Genomic DNA, 21788 nt, shown 5'->3' with positions numbered 1-21788 from the left:
GGATAAAATTAAGAATGAAGATAATTAAATTATTATTATTTAATCAAAATTAATCTTAATAAATATTATTACTTTATTTTTTTTTTTAAAAAAAAAAAAGATAGAGAGAAATAATAATAATTATAATTATTATCACATTTTCCAAAAGTGATTTGTTAATTTTTTTTTTTATTTTTTTTTTATTTAAAATTTATTCTCTTTTATTTATTTTTGAAACTATTACTTAATTAAATAATTTTGAACAGTATTGAAGATCATTTTTATCTTCAAATATCGATATCGCTAAAAAGAAATTGGAGAGATTCAAAATTGACATTGATAAATCTTCTAATTGAGAGATTGAAAGGATATTAAATATTGATTTTAATTTTGAATGGTTATTTCTTTGATATTGGGTTTTAATGAATTCTTCAAGTTTTTCATAGTTTGGTTCATCTTTTCTTTGTTGTTGTTGTTTTTGGTATTGTTGTTGTTGTTGTTGAATTTGTTCGATATGATCTTGATCGATATTATATTCACCACCATTATTGTTGTTATGTTGTTGTTTCTTTTGTTTTAATTTTTGTTTCTTTTTTAATGATTGATTTTTTGAAATGATTTCATAGAGTTGATTAATTAATTGGGTATTCGAGGATGAATTATAGAGATAAGTTGTAATTGAAGAATGATTTAAATGAATGAATAAAGTTATGGTTGATAGACAAAAAGTTATTAAACCATTAAGTGGAGCAACTGATAATATTCTTTTCATAGTATCATTAAGTAATAGGAAGAACTTTTTAAATGATTGTTGAATACAAAGATCAGTTTGAATGTAATACAAAGCATTTGAGTTTACAATTGAAGAGAAACAGAAATAACTTAACAATTGACCATGAAGCGATGTTTGAATATGTTCAGACCAAGATGGTATAATTGAATTCAAAAGGATTGGTAAAGATTCAATACCAATTAAACCACCCAATATGTAACCACCCAATTCCATAGCTCTAATAGAGTAAAGTGATTCAATTTGACATGATTGTAGAATGATATCCAATATCTCTAAGGAAACTAAATTTACAATTTGACAGAGATCATTTGAAAGTCTCATATGGATATACTTTATATCACGTTCTAAATTTGAAAGATTTGGTGATACAGATTTCGTTAGGAATTGATCAATCACTTGACGAATTGCATTGGCTGGTGTCATATTTGAAAGTTGATTTGGTGGTGATAAATTTGTTAAACAAATTGAATTAAATAATGTTGATTGATTTGAATAATATCCAAGTTCATTAAATTTCTGTAATTTTGGTGATAATAATAATAAATTTATTGTTTCAGAAATCTAATAATAAATAAATAAATAAAAAAAAAAACTGTATTAATATATTATTTATTATTTATTATTATTATTATTATTATTTTTTAAAAATAACTTACTGGATCAAATAATTTATATAAATCATTTAAATGATCTTCAGAAATTAATGATTTATAATAATCGGATAAACGGAATAATAAACGATTTTCATTTAAATTTGTAAGACAAGCTTCTACTAAACTTAATGGTTTATCATTTTTAGAGGACATAGTTGTGATTACGGTAGTGATAGTTGGGGTATCACCATTATTTTTAGTAGTTGTTGTTGAGGTGTTTGAAGATTTACCATTTAACAACTTACCATCAGTACTTTTTGGTAGAGATGTTGAAGCAGATGTAGTGGTGGTGGTTGAATATGCGGAAGAGTTGGTGGTTGTTGTTGTTATTGTGGTTGTTGTTGATGTCGTAGTTGTTGTGGTTGTAGTTGATGACGATGGTGAAACATTGAAAAATGATGATTTAGTCTTTGATAAATAATCAAATACAATTATAGGTGAGAATGGTATATATTGGAATAATAATTGCATAGTTTGAGTAACTTTCTCCTCTTGGATTATATTTCTATCATAACAATCGAAAATGTTATATAAAACATTTGGTAATTTTGAAACAATATCCCATGATGAATATTCTCTATATTAGATTATAAAAATCATTATTAGTAATTGTTGTTGTAATTATGTGATTTTTAGTAGAATATACATCATCATCATACCTTTGTGAAAAATTTTGAAACTTTTCAATACTATCTTCACCTAAATCAGAATCGAATAAATTCTTTAAAAATTGGAATTCAAAAGAAGTACTAACATTATTGACTCCATTGCCATTGCTAAAGTTTGTATCTTTAATCATATTATATATCCATTGAATAAAGTTATTATTATTATTATTATTATTATTATTATTATTATTATTATTATTATTATTATTATTATTATTATTATTATTATTAATGTTATTAATGCTATTATTACTGCTATTGTTACTTTTTGATTTTCTGCTATTATTTTTATTATTAAGTGATTCTGATAATTTTGATTTAATTAAATCTAAATTATATTTATTATTTTTAACCTAAATAAAATTTAAAAAAAAAAAACAGACATTGCTATTTAATATTATTTTTTTTTTTTTTAAAAACAATTATATTATTTATAGGTTACTTACATCATAAAGTATAATTAATAAAGTGTACAATAAATTAAAAGGAATTGTAAAATAAAAATATAAATGTTTTTGATCATGATTATCATTTTCATTTTTAAAAATATCGATATCTTCCGTTGTGGTTGCAGTAGTTGATGATCCATATGATTCACAAACATCAATTAATATCATAACCAATCTTAAAGTATAACCATGAACATCAATTGTGTCAATAACTAATGGATCTGAAAATATATACATAATTACTGCAATCAATAATTTGTTTGAATCATAATCAATATTTTCTAAAATCTAAATATATTTAAAAAAAAAAAAAAAAAAAAAAAAAAAAAAAAAAAAAAAATATTAGTATAACATTATGGTGATTAAAATAAAAGTTGAAAATACTTGCATTAAATAAAACATTCAATAATTTATCTTGATAATCAAATGAATTAATTAAATGATTCTTTATGAAATCAAATAATCTTTTCATAATTGAAACGTTATTTGGATCTGAATTATTTAATAATGATTCAATTAATTCTTTTATTTTAACAATATCCTGTATAGAGAGATAGAGAAAAGAAGAGAAAAAAAAAAAAAAAAAAAAAAAAAATTAATAAAATACTTTTTTTCTAAATGTAGTATAATAATAAATGAAAATTTACCGCTATGGAATGAATATCAAATAAATTATCAAATGATAATTCAGAAGATGGAGGAGATTGAATTTCTGAATCGATAGAATCAATATCTGTATGATAATTTGGGAATAAACTCTTTAAAAGGTTGATATCAACTAAATGCTTTTTAATTAAAATTTGAATGAGTGATAATATGATATTATCTTCTACATTATATAAACTTGGGAATTGATTAATTTGATATAAAACATTTTCAATAATATTTCCATGTAAGTTAAGATCCTTATTTTTTTTATTATTGTTATTGTTATTGTTATTATTATTATTATTATTATTATTATTATTATTATTATTATTATTATTATTATTATTATTATTATTATTATTATTATTATTATTATTATTATTATTATTATTATTATTATTATTATTATTATTATTATTGTTATTACTATTATTATTATTTTTAGTATTACTATTATTGTTTTTATTATTATCAGTGACATTTTCATTATCATTACTATTATTATTGTTGTTGTTGTTGTTGCTGCTGGTGTTGGTGTTAGTTTCATCATTATTGTCATTATCATTATTATTATTACTACCAATGCTACCTTCAGGATTTATTTCATTCTTATCACTACTTTCACCATTGTTATTATTATTATTATTATTATTATTATTATTATTATTATTATTATTATTATTATTATTATTATTATTATTATTATTATTATTATTATTATTATTATTATTTTTGTTTTTTTTATTATTATTTTTATTATTTTTATTTTTATTATTACTCTTTTTACTATTTTTATTTTTATTGTTATTGATATTATTAGTATTGGTATTATTATTATTATTATTATTACCATAATTATCGATCATTAATGAATAAAAATGAGGAATTTTAAATAAAAGGAATAATCTTGTTTTTTTATATTCATTAGAGTTTGGATTACATCTAACAAGTTTTTGAAATAAAATTTTTACAATCTCTAATAAAAACTCTACATCACTTAATCCTTTGACTGTTTTTAATGTTAAAAGTTTAAAGAAACAATCTGAAACATTCTCAAGGTTTTTAGCTTGTCTAATTAATTGCAGTTGTTTTTGAATTTGAATTTTTTGGTGAGATTGTTGTGGTGGTGATGGTGGTGGTAATTGTTGTTGTTGTGATTGTTTTGGTTCTTCATCATCTAATGATTGTTGTGATTGATCATTTCCATTTAAATGAGTGCTTGAATTGTTGTTGTTATTACCCTCTTCAATATTTGTACTTGATAATTTATTTGAACCATCAGTACTACTACCAATATCAATACCATTACCATTACCATTACTATTATTATTATTATTATTATTATTCTTATTATTTTTTAAATTTAAAATTGTATCTAATTCATTTGGTTTACCACGACTAATTGCTAATTTAGTATGAGAACTTTTAAAATGATTACCATTAATCTCTTGATCAATTATAATTTCAAAGGAAAGAATGATTTGTTTATCACTTTGACTTGAACCATGAACCAAAGAACCAATATCATGATTTGGTAATATCTCTTGTTTATTGATAAGTATCCTTCTGAAATCAATGAATAATTTTTGATACTTTTGTTTTATCAACTGGAAGAGTGGATTTAATAATTGTGTTTGTTGACTTGCAAATTCTTGTCCCTTTACTTGTGAGGAAATCAATTGAGTCGATGGTATATTTTGTTTAACAATATTGTCTCTAATTGAATTTTGAATTGCTAAAAATGGTAAAACTAAATCTTTGAATGAACTTAAAGTAAATTCATACTTTGCTAAATAAATCAAAGTTTTAAATGTTGAATTATTTTGAATTATTGATAAAATTTCAAGTGATTTCACTGAATTTTTATATAATATATTATTAATATTATTATTATTATTATTATTATTATTATTATTATTATTATTATTATTATTATTATTATTATTATTATTATTATTATTATTATTATTAATATTATTATTATTACTATTATATTTAACTGCTGGATTATTTGAATTTTGATCCATTGAATCATTATTATTATTATTATAGTTATTATTATTATTATTATTATTATTATTATTATTATTATTATTATTATTATTATTATTATTAACACTCTTATTGATATTATTTATACGTTCATCTTCTTGAAAGTAGTATTCGATTACTTTAAATAAAAGTGTTGCTAACCTTGTGAATGATAGTAATTGCTTATGATAGTTTTTTTTAGTTGTTGCTTTTGTTGATTTGTTAATTGTTGATGCTGTGGTTGTAGTTTGTGTTACTGCTGATGCTGTTGTTGTTGTTAATGATGGTTGTGATGTTTGTTGTTGTTGTTGTTGCTGTTGTTGTGATGGTTGGTGAAGATGAAGATTTCCATGTTGGTTTTGTTCAATATTTTCTTGCTGTTGTTGTTGTTGCTCCTGTTGTTGCGGATTCTGTATTTGTTTTGGTTGCGGTTGAGTTAATGTATCTGTGTGTTTCATTTTTTTATTTGAACAATGTTGATCAACACCATTGCTATCATCATCATCAAAAATAGTATTAGAATCCATTTCTTTTCGTTTATGTGATATATTTCCATCACTACCAGGATGAACACCATTCATTTGAGGTGATGCTTTACCATTTTCACCTTTATGATCTTCACTATCAATACCATTAATACCATTACTATCTTCGGTTTTAGTTGTTATTGTTGTTTCTTCACCATTACCATTGGTTGGTGGTGATGATGAAATTTCATTAGTAGTCGTTGATGTTGTAGAGGTGGTAGTGGTTGTTGATGTTGTAGTTGTTGTTGTTTTAAATTTAATAGGTTCTTCTTTAACCTTCATTATTTCATCTGAATCTGTAGAATCTGGATTTTTAATTAAAACTGTTTTTTTAATTGGTGAAGTATATGATAGTGGTTGTGGTTGTGGTGGTTGAGGTTGTTGTGATGATGGTGAAGTTGAAGAGGAGGATGATGATGATGGTGATGGTGATGAAAGCAATGTCACTATTGGTGTTGATATTATTTTTGAATTATTTCTTTTTAATGATGATGATAATGATGACACCTTAAAGCCTATATTATTGTTACTATTATTATTATTATTATTATTATTATTATTGTTATTATTATTACTGTTTTCAATGTTATCAGAATTAAAAATATTTTGATGATGTGATGGGTAGTTTATAATATTTATAACATCAAATAATATATCTAATATCACTGAAAAGTGTTGTGCCCTTGATATACTTGAGAATTTATATACACTTTCAAAGAATTCATTATATCCTATTAACTTTATCGATATTGCATATCTTAAATATGAAACTAATAGTGGGCTTGGACTTTGACCTATATTCATTAAATCTAATAATATTTCTATATAAACATACATATAAATAATAATTATTTTTTAAAAAAAAAATTAATATATACATATACATATTATTAATGCTCTATATGTTTATATGTATGAATAATATTTGAACATACCACAAAGTTCTATTGAATTTATTTCATTATTATCTACATTATTATTATTATTATTGTTATTATTATTATTATTATTGTTGCTATTATTATTATTATTATTATTATAAAATCCATTATATAATTTTAAAGACCATTCTATTGGTGATAATCTCTGCCTCCAAGAATCAATTATAATTTTCTTTAAAATTGAATTATCTGTATTAGATTTTTTTTCTGTTGTTGATGTTTCCATCATTGATATCATCTTCATCGGATGAGATGGAGTTGATTTTTATTTTTTTAATTTTTTTTTTTTTTTTTCTCTAAAGAGGTTCAACAAAATATGAAAAAAAAAAAAAAATAAAAAATTTAAAAAAAAAAATAAAAAAAATAAAAAAATTAAAAAAAAAAAAATTTAAAAAACAAAAAAAAAAAAAAAAATTTAAAAAAAAATTAACTGTTTTTTTTTTTTTTTTTTTTTTTTTTTTAATTTAAATTTTTGTAAAGGTGATATATTATTTAAATATTATGAGGAACACATACATAAAATTTTTTTTATTATTTAATCCATAAAATTATAAAAAAATTTTATTTTATTTTATTTTTATTTTTATTTTCATTTTTTTTTTTTTTTTTTTATTTTTTTTTTTTTAAAATTCAAAGTAAAATTATATACGTCAGCGCAAAATGATTCTCACTATTTTATCGACTAAAATGAATGAATTGAAAGTGTGTTACTATTGATAATAATCATAGATTTATGTTATCTATCGATTATTCATAGCAAGTATCGAACTAGAGGGTCATTTTAAAACTTTTTTTATTTTATTTTTTTTTTATTTTTATTTGGTAGAGCTAAAATTATAATTTTTTTTATTTTTTTTATTTTTTTTTTTATTTGAAATTGACAACTGTTCCCATTTTTTATTTTTATTTTTTTTTTTTCATTTTTTTTTATTTTTTATTTTTTTTTTTTTTTTTTATAGTTTTTTTTTTTATTTTTTATTTTTATTTTTTTGGAAATACAACTATTTTTAATAAAAAACAAAAATGTCAATTTTTAATAAAATTAAAAAATTTATTAAAGATGAAGATGAAGACGAAGAAGATATTTTCAAAAAACCAGCAACTCCAAATAAAACCCCAAACAAACAAGACATCAACGAATTTGGAAAAAATGTTTGTCATTATTAAAAAATAAAAAAAAAAAAAATAAAAAAAAGGAAACTTACAAAAAATTATTCACACTTTTTCCTTTATTTTTTTTCATTTTTACTTTTTTCAACTTTTCTTCTTTTATAGATTTTTATAAATGGTATTAATGGGACAAAAAGTGCATTAGCCTTTGATAATGTTTTGAATTTATGTGCAATTGGGTTTAATGATGGTTCTTTTAAAATGTAAATATTATCAACAACAATTCACACTTTAATTTAATAAAAAAAAAAAAAAAACCTATACTAATTTTATTATATTATTATTATTCCATTTTAGATTTGGTAAAAATGGTTATGAAATTCCTTTAAAAGCTCATACAAAATCAATGATTAAAAAGATTTACTTTATAATAAATTCAGTAAGTATATTTTTTTATTGTTATAAATACAAAAAAAAAAAAAAAAAAATATTCTAATAATAATAATAATAATAATAATAATAATAATAATAATAATAATAATAATAATAATAATAATAATAATAATAATAATAATAATAATAATTTAGCCATTCATTATAATTGTTACGGATTCATCAATTGAAAAATGGGATTATGATAGAATGAAATTAAATAATATATTATTATATAAGACTAGAATTACATCAATATGTCAATCCAATGGATTAAAGCATTTATTCTTTTCAACTGAGGATTCAATGATTCAAACTTATAATATACATAATAACTTTTTATCATCATACCAACTTTATGATTATGAACATAATGGTCAAACTTCACAGCAGCAACAACCTGAATTTGACGTTAAATGTAATGAATCAATAGCATTACCATCATGTTTAAAAGTTAATCCAATCAATGCAAATCAATTATTAGTTGGTTATAACAATGGTTTAATATTAATATTTAATTTAGAATCTAAAAAAATTGAAAAACGAATTGAATCATTCATTAAATGTGGTTATTGTACATCGATTTGTTGGTCTAGAAATGGTTCAAAATTTGTAGCAGGCTTTTTAAATGGTGAAATTCATTTAATAAAATATTCAACTCAAAATTCAACTTCAATTTTAATTTATAAATCACAACAACAACAACAATCTCAACAATCTCAACAATCACAACAACAACAATATTATCCAATTGATCAATTAGAAATATTATATACCAATAATAAGAAATTAATATTATTTAAAGGTGTAAATAATATTGATAATATAAAATCATTAATACTTATTAAAGGTGATAATTTTAAGAATGTAAATCATTTATCATCAGTTCAAGTATTTTCAAATTTACTATCATACTGTCCAATTACCACATTACCTTACTATAATAATAATGGTTTTGTTGAATCTTTATTATTAATTGAATCAAATGGTTCAAATAGATTACTTGAATTAAAAATTGATCAAAAAACATTATTCTTTTCAAATCCAATATCATGTGATGAAATTAATTTAAAATCATTCAGTTGTAATAGTAGTAATAATAAAGTTAAATTAATGAAAAGTTATCAATGTGATTCAAAAACCATTGATTTAATTTATCAATTATTTGAATCAAATAATAATATGAAAAGTTCAATTAATGGTGGTCCAGAAACTTTAACATTAAATAAATTACCAGGTGTATCATCATTACCATTTCAACAATTAATGATAACTGTTCATTATGATAATACTATAGAATTTTGGAATTCAAGTGATCCAAAGAATATTTTATACCTTGGAACTTTAAATATAAATAATAATAATAATAATAATTCAGTAACAACAACAACAAAAACAATTGAAATAATTACAATTTCATTCTCAGTATCAAATTTATTATTAACAATCTCCACAAGTAGTTCAGAATTATTAATTTATCATATTTCTGATTTTTCAAAAAGAATTGATACATTAATTTATAATAATAATAGTAATAATAATAATAATAATAGTAATAATAATAATACAGAACAAAATCAACAACAAGAAGAAGATGGGATTAAAGAAGATAAACAATTACCGAATGCAGTTTTTGATGTTTTTAAATTAATGGGTAAAATCATAATGGGAAATGGCGAGAATATAACATCTATTACTTTGAATCCATATAAAAGTAGTTATTCAACTAGGATATTAATTGGTACGGATTTAGGTAATGTTTATCATTATATAGTATCAATTGTAAATAATAAAGAAGTTGGGGTTGATGGAGTTCCAACTATACCTTCAAGTCAAGTAGTTTATACATTAGCAGTTTTTAGTTTTGGTAATTGTTCAACAACAACAACAACAACAACAACAACATCAATATCAACAACACCTTCATCAAATAATGTATCAACAACTACACCTTCAACAGTAATAGGAGATTCAACAATATCAGCAGCAATAACATCAATATCATTATGTTTTTATCCAATTCGTAATAGTGATATTGATAGTAGTATAGTTTATTTAGGAACAAGTGATGCAAATATTATGGTATTAGATTTACAAACTATGAAAATCATATCATCATTTAAATTATCAAATAGTGGTAGTGGTGTTCAAGTTGGTTCATTATTATTTACAAATAAAAGAGGTGATCCAATTCAATTCTTATTCTTTGGTTCAATTAATCATGATGATGCTGAATCAATTGAAAATTTAAATGATATATCAACACTTTCAAAAATATTTAATAATGATTTATTAAATTCAACAGGAATTAACGGTAGTGGCAATGGCAGTGGTGGTGGTGGTGGTGGTGGTGAAGAATTTAAATCAATGATTGAAGAAATATCATTAATAGTATCAACAATCAAAGAGATCTCAATTTATAGTGTTTCATTTGGTAGTAATAAAATAATTCAACACAAGAGATTAAATAAACATGACGGTTCAAATAAATATTTTATTGATGGTTTAGTACATTTATCAACTCAATCAGATGGTAAACCTGTATTAATTTCATTAGATGCTTCAACTTCATCAATTGAATTATATAATACTATAAATTTAGATAAATTAAAATCAAATAGTTTATTACCAATAATTAGATTACCAACATTATGTTCTTCTTCCTCTTCTTCCTCTTCTTCATTAAATAATAATATAATTAAATTTATAATTACACCATCATATAGTAATGGTTATTTATATATTGATAATAATAATAGTAGTTTATTATATTGTATTTCGAATAATGGTGGTCATCAATTAAATCAATATCCAACATTATTTGTTGATAATATTCCAATGCCACCATTACCAAAAGGTAAGAGTAAATTTACAAGTTTCTTTTCATCAAAACCATCTCAACAAACTACTGAATCAAATTTGGATAGAATTTTCTCAGAGGATGGAAATAAAATTCCAACACCATCACATTCACAACAAATAGCAGGAATTTCAGATTTATTAAATAAAGCTAAAGAAGCTTTAGAGAAAAGAGGTGATCAATTAAAAGAGTTGGAATTAAAAACATCTGAAATGGAGATGAGTTCAAGAGCATTCTCTCAAATGGCAAAACAATTAAGTAAAAAATAAAATAAAATATTAATATTGGAGAAAAAAAAAAAAAAAAAATAGATATTATTATTTGTTTGTGTGTGATTAAAATAAATCTTTTATTTTAAATTGTTTTTTTGTTTTTTAATAAATAAAAAAGGAAGAAATTGTAGTAGTACATGTATATTATTATTTTTTTTTTTTTCTAAAAAAATAATAAAAATAATTAAGTAAATTAATTATTCAGAATAAAATGGTCTTGAAAAGAAGGCACTGCTTGATTTGGTTGAGGAATTGGTATTACCCTTATAGGATGAACTCATTGTTGATGATGGACTACCGAATGGCATTGAATGACCATTAAATGATGATGAAATTGGACTTTCAAATGATTGTTCATCAGAGAATTGGCCACCATTTTGTTGAGAAAGACTTTTTAAAGTTTCAAATAACATTTTCTTTTTTTTTCTTTTTTTTTTTTAAAATAAATAAATAAATAAAATTAAATAATTTTTTTTTTTTTTTTGCTTTAATTGATTAAATTAAATTTTGTTGAATGAATAATAAAAAAAAAAAAAAATTATTTATAGTAAAAAAAAAAAAATGTTTAAAAAAAAAAAAAAAAATGTAATAAAAAAAAAAAAAAAAACCTTTGGTTAATTACAGAAATACAAGTAAAAGACTAAAAAAGAACACATTGTAAAAAGTTAATATTATAAAGTGGGTGTGTGTACAAAATTGTATAAGAACAAATAATAGAAAAAATAATGAAATAAAACAACCTCTCATGTAAAAAAATACTTACTGTCTCACACACAAGATCCTAAAAAAAAAAATCAAAATAAAAAAAAAAAAAAAAAAAAAAACTCGTTTTTAGAGATATTAGATTGATAATTGATTGTGGATGGTAATTAAAATAATATTATAAAAAATTGAATTTTATTGTATGTTGTGATTTTATTTTAATAAATTTAATTAAATTAAATTTAATTATTTTGATGATTATATCATTTTCTTTTATGATTTTTAGGTTATTTTATAGGTTTTTTGTTTTCAGTTGCTAAAGTTGAACCATAATTGAATAATTTACCATTTTTTTTTTAAAGAAAAGTTAGTGAAAAAATGATTAAAAAAAAAAAAAAAAAATAAAAAAAATAAAAAAAATAAAAGTGAAGAAATGGAATATTTCCTTGATTTACATATTGGTGGTTTTTTTTAATTTCCCTTTTTAAATTTCATGGAATATGATACAGATATTTAAAAAAAGATTTTAAAAAAAAATTTTTTTTTTTTTTCTCAAAATTAAAAGATCATTAAAAAAAAAAATAAAAAAAAATAAAAAAAAAAAAAAAAAAAAATAAAATGCATATCAAGCACCAGGCGGTATTGGAACTTCTAAAATATTATAAATTAAAAATATCTTTTATAATTTTTTTTTTTTTTTATTTTTTTTTTTTTTATTTTTTTTATGGGTTTTGGAATTTGAATAAAAAAAAAAAATTTTTTTACAAAACCGTAAAAAATAGGTATTTATTTTTTTTTTTATTTTTTTTTTTTTTAATCTAAATTAGTATTGGTCAGGTAATTTTAAGAGACATGTCAAATAATTAATTTATTTAATTTTTTTTTTTTTTTTTTTTTTTTTCCATTAAATTTTGGTGTAGACATTTATTAATTATTCTGTGGCATCTTAATATTTGAATTTTCATTTTTTTTTTTAAAATAGATTGCAATGAGATAAAAAGTAGATTTGGTTTAAAAAAAAAAAAAAAATCAATTTTTTAAAAAAAAAAAAATCAAAAAAAAAAATCTTTTTTACTGCTTCCGACCTGACTTGCCAACTACTAAAAATAAAATACCAGATTTTTATTTTGTTTAAATTTTATTTATTTTTTATTTTTTTATTTTTTTTTTTTTTTTCATCTAGGTTCTCGAAACCAAATGATTTTTTTTTATTCATTTCATAAAAAAATAAAAAAAAAAAATTAAAATAAAAATAAAGAAATAAAGAAATAAAAATAAAAAAAAAAAATATAAATAAATAATGAAAAATATTTTTCATTTAATTTTTTTTTTTATTTTTATTGGTTGTGTATTTTGTTTGACACCACCACAACCAATAAACCCCACCAAAAACCCTCAAAACCAACATTATTACCAAGTTTTTGATAATAAACTTGCCTATGGCGTACAAATAACTGGACCAAATGCTACCGATTATTGTAACAGTTTTTCTTATAATGGAACTAAAGGGTAAATAATTAATTTATTTCTTTTTTTTTTTTTTTTTTCCATGTATTTTTTTTTTTATTATTTTAAAAAATTAATAAAATTATTAAAATTTAATTTTAAATAATTAGCTATTTAGTAACATATACAAGTGAAGAAGAATGGAATTGGGGTAAAACAAATAATTTTACAACATCTGGTATGTGGATATCAGGCAGTGATGCAGAAAAAACAGGTGTTTGGAAATATTCAAAAGGTTCACCAGAAGAAGATGATTTTATGTATAATCTTTATTTTGATAAATGTTATAGTTTTTGTATATTTGGAAGTTTAGAACCAAATTTAATTAAAGATGAACATTGGTTGCATACCTCTGGTTCTGTGACAGTTCCTTACATTAATAACAATGGTCCATTGGCATTATTAGATAAATATGTTTGTGAATTTGGTGGTTATGAAGAACCACATATTCCTCCATCACCAACCACTGGTTCAACTGTAATTATCAAACATTTAAATTCATTCACAATCGATAGTCAATTATCAATAATTTTCACAAATAGAGCAGATTCTTCAAAAACTTTTTCATGTACAACTATAAAACAAATCGATACTGGTAGTGTTGAATGTGCAATTCCACCAGGTCAAGGCAAATTCACAGTTGCAATTAAAGATAGTAAAAATAAAAAGAATAATTTTCCAATTTATTGGAATTATGAACTACCAATGATTGGTGGTGTTTATCCAGTATTTTCAAAAGGTAGTACTGCAAGTATTACAGGTGCAAATTTTGGAACTATTGCTTCAGAAATCACAGTAACATTAGGTGCACCAGGAGTTTCATGTAATAATATTATTATCACACAAGCACATGAAGTTTTTACTTGTGTTTTATCAGAAAGTTTAACTGGTAATAAATTTTTACCAATTACAATTACAGTTTCAACAAATACTTTTATTTCATTTAAAGCTGCAATTTGTAAGTAAAAAAAAAAAAAAAAAAAGTTTTTTTTTATATTATTTATTAATAATTAATTATTTTTTAAAAATAGTTTATAATGGTTATTATTATAGTGGTTTTTTAGCTTGGGCAACATTTGAAACTTCAATGATTGATTATGCATCAAATTTAAGAATTGATGGTCAAATTGGTCATATGGGATCACTTTATGATGATACATTGATACAGTTTGCAAATAATACATTACCAGTTCAAAATGGTAATGCAAGATGGATATTATGGCAAAATGCAAAATATGTGGGTAATGGAAATTTTGTTTATATCACAGGTCCTAATCAAGGTAAACCATGTATTTTAAAGTATAAATCAATTATTGGAGGTGATGCTGTAAAAGCAACTTGGACTGAGAATACAAGATTTGTAATTTATTTAGATACATTAGAGTTAACAAATATGACACTATCTTCTTATACTGGTGTATTGACAGAATATGGTGGTACACCTCCATCTTTTACAACTCCAAATAAAGTAAACACAGTTGATACAATTGGTGGTAAAGTTGATATTGGTATAGATAACTATGGTACGATTTTTAGTAAAATTACAGTATTTTTCAATGGAAAATCAGTGGATTTTGAAAGAGATTATATCAATGGTGAATTGGATGTTCAAATTGCTGCTGGTTTTGATGGTCCATATGAAATTGTTGTTAGAGTGGATACATTAAATACAACTGCAAATTCTCAATTTGTAAAATATAATGAACCAACAATAATTACTATGAATAGAGTACCAACTACTGGTGGAATTGTCACAATAACAGGTAGTAGTTTTTCAAATACACTTTCAAATACATTATTGACATTCGAGTCATGTAGTTTGCTCACTGTTTTAGTTCCATACAAGAGTTATACTTGTACATTACCAGTTGGTTCAGGTACAATACCTGTTGCATTAAAAGTTTCAAATCAAAGTACAACCGCTATTTATAAATATGCAGAGCCATCAATAATTTATTCGAATAATATCGCTCAGGTGGGTGGAGTTTTATCAATCTCTGGTATAAACTTTGGAATTGATAGTAGCTTAATTCAAGTTTTAATTACTGGAGGATCAGATAATGTTAATGTCAGTTGTAAAAATGTAGCTATAATTGAAGATCATGAAAAAATTAGTTGTTTATCACCACCATTATCACCAGACACTTATAATTTAGAGATTATTGTTGACGGTATTTCATCAATTACACCACAATATCAAATAGAATACTTTAATTCTGACCTATACACTAATCAAGATAAAGCTGATCTTTTAATTAATGGTAAAGATTTACCAGATGCAACAACCTTATCAATTATTTTAGATAGTGTTAATATATCATCCTATTGTTTAGGTAGTAAAGAATTAATTAGATGTTCAAATTTACCATTGAATGTTATTAGTGGTACTCTAACAATTACTCAAGGTGATAAAATTTATCCAAGTATTCCTGTTGCATTAAAACCTTGGATTTCATCAATTTCAAATCAATTATTAGATACAGTACAAACTAGTGATGTGACAATTACCGGTCGTTATTTTGAACAACCAATAATAGTATCAAGGGATAATAATATAGAATTGATAGAAGATCAAGATTATACAATCAATAGTCCAGAAGAAATTGTTTTACATATTTTCGGTGGATTTGGGTTAAATCATACAATTGCAATTGAAAATCAAAATAAATTAAAATCAAATAAAGTAATCTATTCATTCTTTAAACCAGAGTTATTATCAGTTACACAAGTTGAAGATTTAGTTGTAATCATTGGAAGAAATTTAAGTAAAACTTTGACAACTCTAATTTTTGGAAGTTATGAACCAACTATAAAATCAATCGATAGTAATAGAATTGAATTTAATTTATTAACAAGTAAATCAAGAAATGGTGATATCTATGTTATTGTTGATTCACAGAAATCAAATTCTTTATTATTAGATATTTATCCAATTCTATTCAGTATTAAACCAATAGCATCTTCATTTAATAGTACAAGTAAAATAACAATTAGTGGTAATTATTTATTTGAAGAAGATTCAAACAATAACGCTGTAGCATTACAATTTCAATATACTTTTAAAACTCCATCAATTAATTCTCCAATTGGATTCTTATTGAATTGTTTAGCCTTGATTGTGGGTACAGAATATGAATGTGATATTCAACCAGGTTATGGAAAATTTGAAATTATTGCAATTTCAAAATCATCTCTCATATCAAACTCTTTACAATCAGAGTATGAATCTCCAATTGTATTAAAAGTATTATCACAAGTTTATTTAAATGAACCAATTGATCTTTTAATTTCAGTTTTAAATTTCAAAATTGATTATACTAGTGTTTTCATTGAAGATCAAGAATGTGAAAATGTTTCAATCGTCGATCAAACAACTATAAAATGTAAATACCAATCAACAATACCATTACCAAGCGAAAGAAAAGGTTTAAATGTAAAAGTTATTTCCGCAGATCTCAGTGGAGAGAATGATTGTTTAGTTTATTCAACATTATATGATTGTGAGCTATTAAACAATTGTTCAGGAAATGGTGATTGTAATAAGAAATTACCAAAATGTATATGTTATCAAGGTTGGAGAGGTCAAGATTGTTCAATCGATAGTGAAAAATACCCACCACAACCTGAACCACCAATTATTGATGAAAATGGTTCAACTACATTCCCAGGTTCAAAAATTAATTATACAATTGCAATCACTCATTTAGTTGAAATGGATATTACTGATAATCCAGTTAGATTTTTATCATTATCAGAAATTGAATGGACAAATAGAACAGGTTTATCAAACTCATCAAATTTCTATAGTGGTAGTTTTAATAAACAAGGTGATAATTCTACAATTTTTGAATTGATAATTCATTATTTCTCTGATCAAGGTGAAATCGAATTTGCTGGTGAAACATTATACATGCCAGAAAATTCAATTAAATATCAAGCTACTATTTTAGGTTGGAAATTTTCAAGTGAATTAAATTATTTAGTTACAATTTTTAAATCAAAAACTGATTCATCCGAATTTTATAATTGTGAATCAATAGATACAGAATCAAAATATTTAAAAAATCAATATCAAATTCAAACATTTTCAACTTCTCTCACTGGTAAATTTGCATCACGTGCAATCATTGATGATAGAATTACTCAAACTGAATTAATACAAATTGATAAACAGAATAATAGTAAAATTTATAATTTCATTGGTGCTTCAACAGATGATATTGATAATTCAAAATTCACATTAAGAACAGGTGTTATATCACCTCATTTTAAAAGCAAAACTATAATTGATCCTTCATTTGGTCAATTATTAAGACCAGAAGATGATGATGAAGATACAAATTGTGATTCAAATAAATGGAAATTACCTGTAATAGTTGTAGTATCAGTAGTTGGAGGTTCAACATTAGTAGCAGCATCTTCAATTTTTTATTATAGAAAATTAAAAGAGAAGAAATCAATGAAAAGAATGTCAATTTCAATGAATTCAATGAAAGATTAAAAATAAATATATAAATATGTATATAATTGTGATTGATAATAATTATTTTCTAAAATGATAATATACTTTTTTATTTATTTATTTATATATTTTTTTTTTTTTTACTAATTATTTTAATTTAAAAGAATAATAATAATTCATTTTTAGACTCTACCAATACAAATTGAGTATGGTCTTATATGTTGTGATGATGAGTTTGGTGATTTCCAATACTCATCATTTTTAATTACTTCTCTTTTAAAAGTTGATGGATTAATTCTGTTTTGGAATAGTAGATAATAATTTAAACCATTGTATGTGAAGGTAAAGGCATTTTTTTTAGCCACTTCAAAGCTTGGTGTTGTAAGACAATTTTCTTCATTTAATGAACTATGATATGACACTGCCCATTCCGAACCTCCTTCCTTCCCTGTTTGACCTAACCATTCTTCCATTGGTTCATTAAATCTTCCCAAAACTTTTAGTGCAAATCTAAATGATCCACATGGTCTTTGATAATAATGACCACCTCTAACAAATGCGTTTGCTTTATCGACCACTGAAGTGAAATCATAATCGAAGCTGGGATCAAAAGTATTTTTATCAATTGAATATGTTGAATTTTCAAAATATAAAGTTAAAGTTGAATGATCTCTAATATTATAATCACAAAGTTGTTTATTATTTTCTAATTTATGACCGTTATAATTTAACACCATTTCACTTGGTTTTATTGAATTTTCAAAATTTTTAAAAAATAAATTTTTAATTTCTGAAATTAAACATTTAAAATTTGATTTCATTTCATATGTTCTTCCTGATAGATGTCTTATGAAAAATGTAATATTATCTGGACCAATGAGCATTTTTGAATTGAGATTATCTTCATTTTTTAAATTTATTTGATTGTGTTCATGATTAACACCATGAATAATTGATGAATAATCTTTATAAGAAATTAAATTTGAATTTTGATTTTCGTCAATTTTAATTTTTAATAAGGACTCAAGTCCAGTTTTAATTAATGGATTCATTTTAATGATCTTTCAGTGAAAAAATAAAAAAAAAAAAAAAAAAAATTTTAAATTTAATAATTAAAAAAAATTTAATTTAAATTTAAAATAAAAAAATTTAAATTTAAAAAATAAAAAAAGTTTTAATAAAAAATTTAATAATAATTATAATTATTATAAAAACTCTTAAAAATATATAGTTATAAAAAAAAAAAAGGGAATCTCAAAATCTTTTTATAGGAATAAATTTTATTTTTAAATTTTTTTTTTACAAAGGGTTTCATAAATTTCCTATTTTTGATTTAAAAAAAAAAAAAAAAAAACACTTTTTCAACTTCCAAAAAAGTCAATAGATAAATTAATTTATTTTATTTTGATTTGGTCTTGAAATCAAAATAAAATCTATTAAAAGGTGTTAAGGAATTTTTTTTTCCAAGGTTCCCAATTATTTCTGATTTTTAAAAAAAAAAAAAAAAAAAAAATATTAATTATTTTTTTTAATTTTTTTTTTTTTAATAATTTTAATCACTTTTTTTTTTTCTAAAAATAAAAAAAAAAAATTATGGAAATAAATAATAATAATAATAATATTTATAAATTATATAAATTTGTTTTCAATAATTTATATATATCAACAATAATATTTAATTATGTAAAAATATTTAATCAACAAATTACAAATAGTAATAGAAGTTTAAGATCATTTACACAAAGAGCAAATTATGATCAATCAACATTGGAATGGATTTTAAAAAATGATCATTATCAATTATTAATTGATAAATGTAAATCAGGGTTTAAATTTAAATTCACATTTTCAACATTAAAAAGAGTATTTGAATTTTTTAGTGAAAAAACAAATGATGAATTCAATGGTGAACTTGGTGAATCATTTAAAAAATTTTATGAAGTAAATGAAGTTGAAATCAAAAAGAATTCAGATTTATCAGATAATGAAACATTATTTAAAAAAATCTCATTACTTGAATTATCAGTTTACTCTCAAAGTTTTTACCTTTTAAAAATGTTTACAAATGAAGAATTAATTAATAAACCTCATTTAAAAATCAATACACTAAAGAATGAATTTATTACTGAGAAGCCATTTTCTAGTGGTTTCATTGCACCGAGTTTATTAGATTTAGCATTAAAGTTGGGCGATATCAATATAATCAAATTCTTACATACTCAATTAGAAATTAAGATTAGAGAACCTCAAAAAGCATTACACTATGCATTATTGTCAAATAATAGATCAATTGTAGTTCAATATCTTTTAGATGATTTAAATTATACACCACCTCAAACTTATAATGGTGCATATGATAATTATTTTTTCAATTTAATGCAATTGGATTTCAATATTTTAAAAAGAGTTTATTATTTAGGTTCACCATTATTATCTCATGGTAATGATATTCCAAGATTAACTTCAATTTTTAATGAAACATTTAAAAAATCAACTGAAATACCATTTAAAAGATATCTTGAATTCATTCAATCTTCAATATTTATAGGAACTGTAATTAAATCACCAAATTATGTTGAAAGAAATAGTTTACTTTTAAAAAAGATAAAATATCTAATCAAATATAATAGTGATATAGTTAATAAAAAGAAAAAAACAAATAATCAATTATATCTTTCATTAAAAGAAAAAGATTTAATTAAACCTAATAATATTAAAAATTTAAATAATAAAGATACAAAAACTAATGATAATATTAATAATAGTAATAGTAATAATAATAATAATAATAATAATAATAATAATAATAATAATAATAATAATAATAATAATAATAATAATAATAATAATAATAATAATAATAATAATAAAAATAATGATGATAATAGTTTATTTAAAAAATTTAAATTAATTTTTGGAAGTTATCAACAATCAATTGAAAAGAAACAAGAGGTTGAAAAAGTTGAAATAATTAAAAAAAATCAAATTTCAGATGATTTAGATTGTAGACAGATTGATAAAAGATATGTTGATGAATTGGATGAAATTAAATATGAAAATTTTGATTTACAAAGAGAGGTTGAAAGAGTTTATATATTTGGTTATTTAGCAAAAGATTCATTATGTATAATGAATGAAAATTTTAAAATATTTGCAGTGAATTTTGCAAGAAAATATGAAGAATATAATTTAATTTATAGATGTAATGATAGTAGTAAAGTTGATGGTGATGAACAACATTTTAAAACAACTTTATTAATTTGTGATTTCTTTTGCGATTATAAATTATTAAATTATTTCAATAGTAATTTAAAATCAAAACCAAAACATGTCTTTATCCCACTTGTAGATACTATTCGATCTGATGAAGATAATATAACATATGAATATCTTTCAAAAAGTTTTTATAAAAGAAATGATAATATTAGTAATATGGTTTTTAAATTTTGTAAAGAATTTTATGAACCGAAATCATTTTTATTTGATTTAAATGAATTTGAAAATGTTGATCAACAAATTCAATTTTTAAAAACAAAATCAAAATCTGAATTAAAAGGTATTATTATAATGGAAGTTTTATTAAAACATATTTTTAAGCCAGACAATAAACAATTCAATTTTCCAGATCATGCAAATCAAATAGCATCAATAATAGAAGATTATTATAATAATAATAATAATAATAATAATAGTAATATCAATACAAAACCAACAGAATTTGAATTTGAATTTAAATTTTCTTCAGTAATTTTAAC

The 21788-nt window shown here is 21.7% G+C and overlaps 7 protein-coding genes across 7 annotated transcripts in view; 4 read left to right on the top strand and 3 right to left on the bottom strand.

Moving 5' to 3' along the window:
* Positions 1–223: 223 nt before the first annotated feature.
* med24 (hypothetical protein) lies at positions 224–6927 on the bottom strand (the record flags this gene model as incomplete). The annotated part of the gene is made up of 7 exons (XM_630877.2): positions 224–1333; positions 1429–2002; positions 2085–2446; positions 2540–2823; positions 2927–3083; positions 3190–6569; positions 6684–6927. The coding sequence occupies 7 exons, from the start codon at positions 6925–6927 to the stop codon at positions 224–226; spliced, it is 6111 nt and encodes a 2036-aa protein (XP_635969.2).
* Positions 6928–7712: 785 nt separating this feature from the next.
* DDB_G0289909 (hypothetical protein) lies at positions 7713–11360 on the top strand (the record flags this gene model as incomplete). Its single annotated transcript, XM_630876.1, has 4 exons — positions 7713–7841; positions 7965–8062; positions 8157–8238; positions 8388–11360. 4 exons carry the CDS (start codon positions 7713–7715, stop codon positions 11358–11360), a joined length of 3282 nt encoding a protein of 1093 aa, XP_635968.1.
* A 200-nt stretch (positions 11361–11560) lies between these two features.
* Positions 11561–11776, bottom strand: DDB_G0289969 (hypothetical protein; the record flags this gene model as incomplete). The annotated part of the gene is made up of 1 exon (XM_630875.1): positions 11561–11776. The coding sequence occupies one exon, from the start codon at positions 11774–11776 to the stop codon at positions 11561–11563; it is 216 nt and encodes a 71-aa protein (XP_635967.1).
* Positions 11777–12683: 907 nt separating this feature from the next.
* On the top strand, positions 12684–12932 carry DDB_G0289959 (hypothetical protein; the record flags this gene model as incomplete). The annotated part of the gene is made up of 2 exons (XM_630874.1): positions 12684–12847; positions 12893–12932. 2 exons carry the CDS (start codon positions 12684–12686, stop codon positions 12930–12932), a joined length of 204 nt encoding a protein of 67 aa, XP_635966.1.
* Positions 12933–13365: 433 nt separating this feature from the next.
* Positions 13366–18072, top strand: DDB_G0289907 (EGF-like domain-containing protein; the record flags this gene model as incomplete). Its single annotated transcript, XM_630873.1, has 3 exons — positions 13366–13574; positions 13682–14529; positions 14603–18072. 3 exons carry the CDS (start codon positions 13366–13368, stop codon positions 18070–18072), a joined length of 4527 nt encoding a protein of 1508 aa, XP_635965.1.
* Positions 18073–18215: 143 nt separating this feature from the next.
* DDB_G0289905 (hypothetical protein) lies at positions 18216–19085 on the bottom strand (the record flags this gene model as incomplete). The annotated part of the gene is made up of 1 exon (XM_630872.1): positions 18216–19085. One exon carries the CDS (start codon positions 19083–19085, stop codon positions 18216–18218), a length of 870 nt encoding a protein of 289 aa, XP_635964.1.
* Positions 19086–19626: 541 nt separating this feature from the next.
* Positions 19627–21788, top strand: part of DDB_G0289903 (hypothetical protein) — a gene marked incomplete at both ends in the record, with an annotated part of 3060 nt that continues 898 nt past the window's right edge. Inside the window, one exon of the mRNA XM_630871.1 lies at positions 19627–21788. This exon is cut by the window's right edge and continues 898 nt beyond it. Within this exon, the coding sequence (XP_635963.1) occupies positions 19627–21788 (2162 nt within the window).

Source organism: Dictyostelium discoideum (assembly GCF_000004695.1).
Source record: "Dictyostelium discoideum AX4 chromosome 5 chromosome, whole genome shotgun sequence".
Taxonomy (NCBI): domain Eukaryota; phylum Evosea; class Eumycetozoa; order Dictyosteliales; family Dictyosteliaceae; genus Dictyostelium; species Dictyostelium discoideum.
This window is presented reverse-complemented; position numbering and strand designations above follow the sequence as displayed.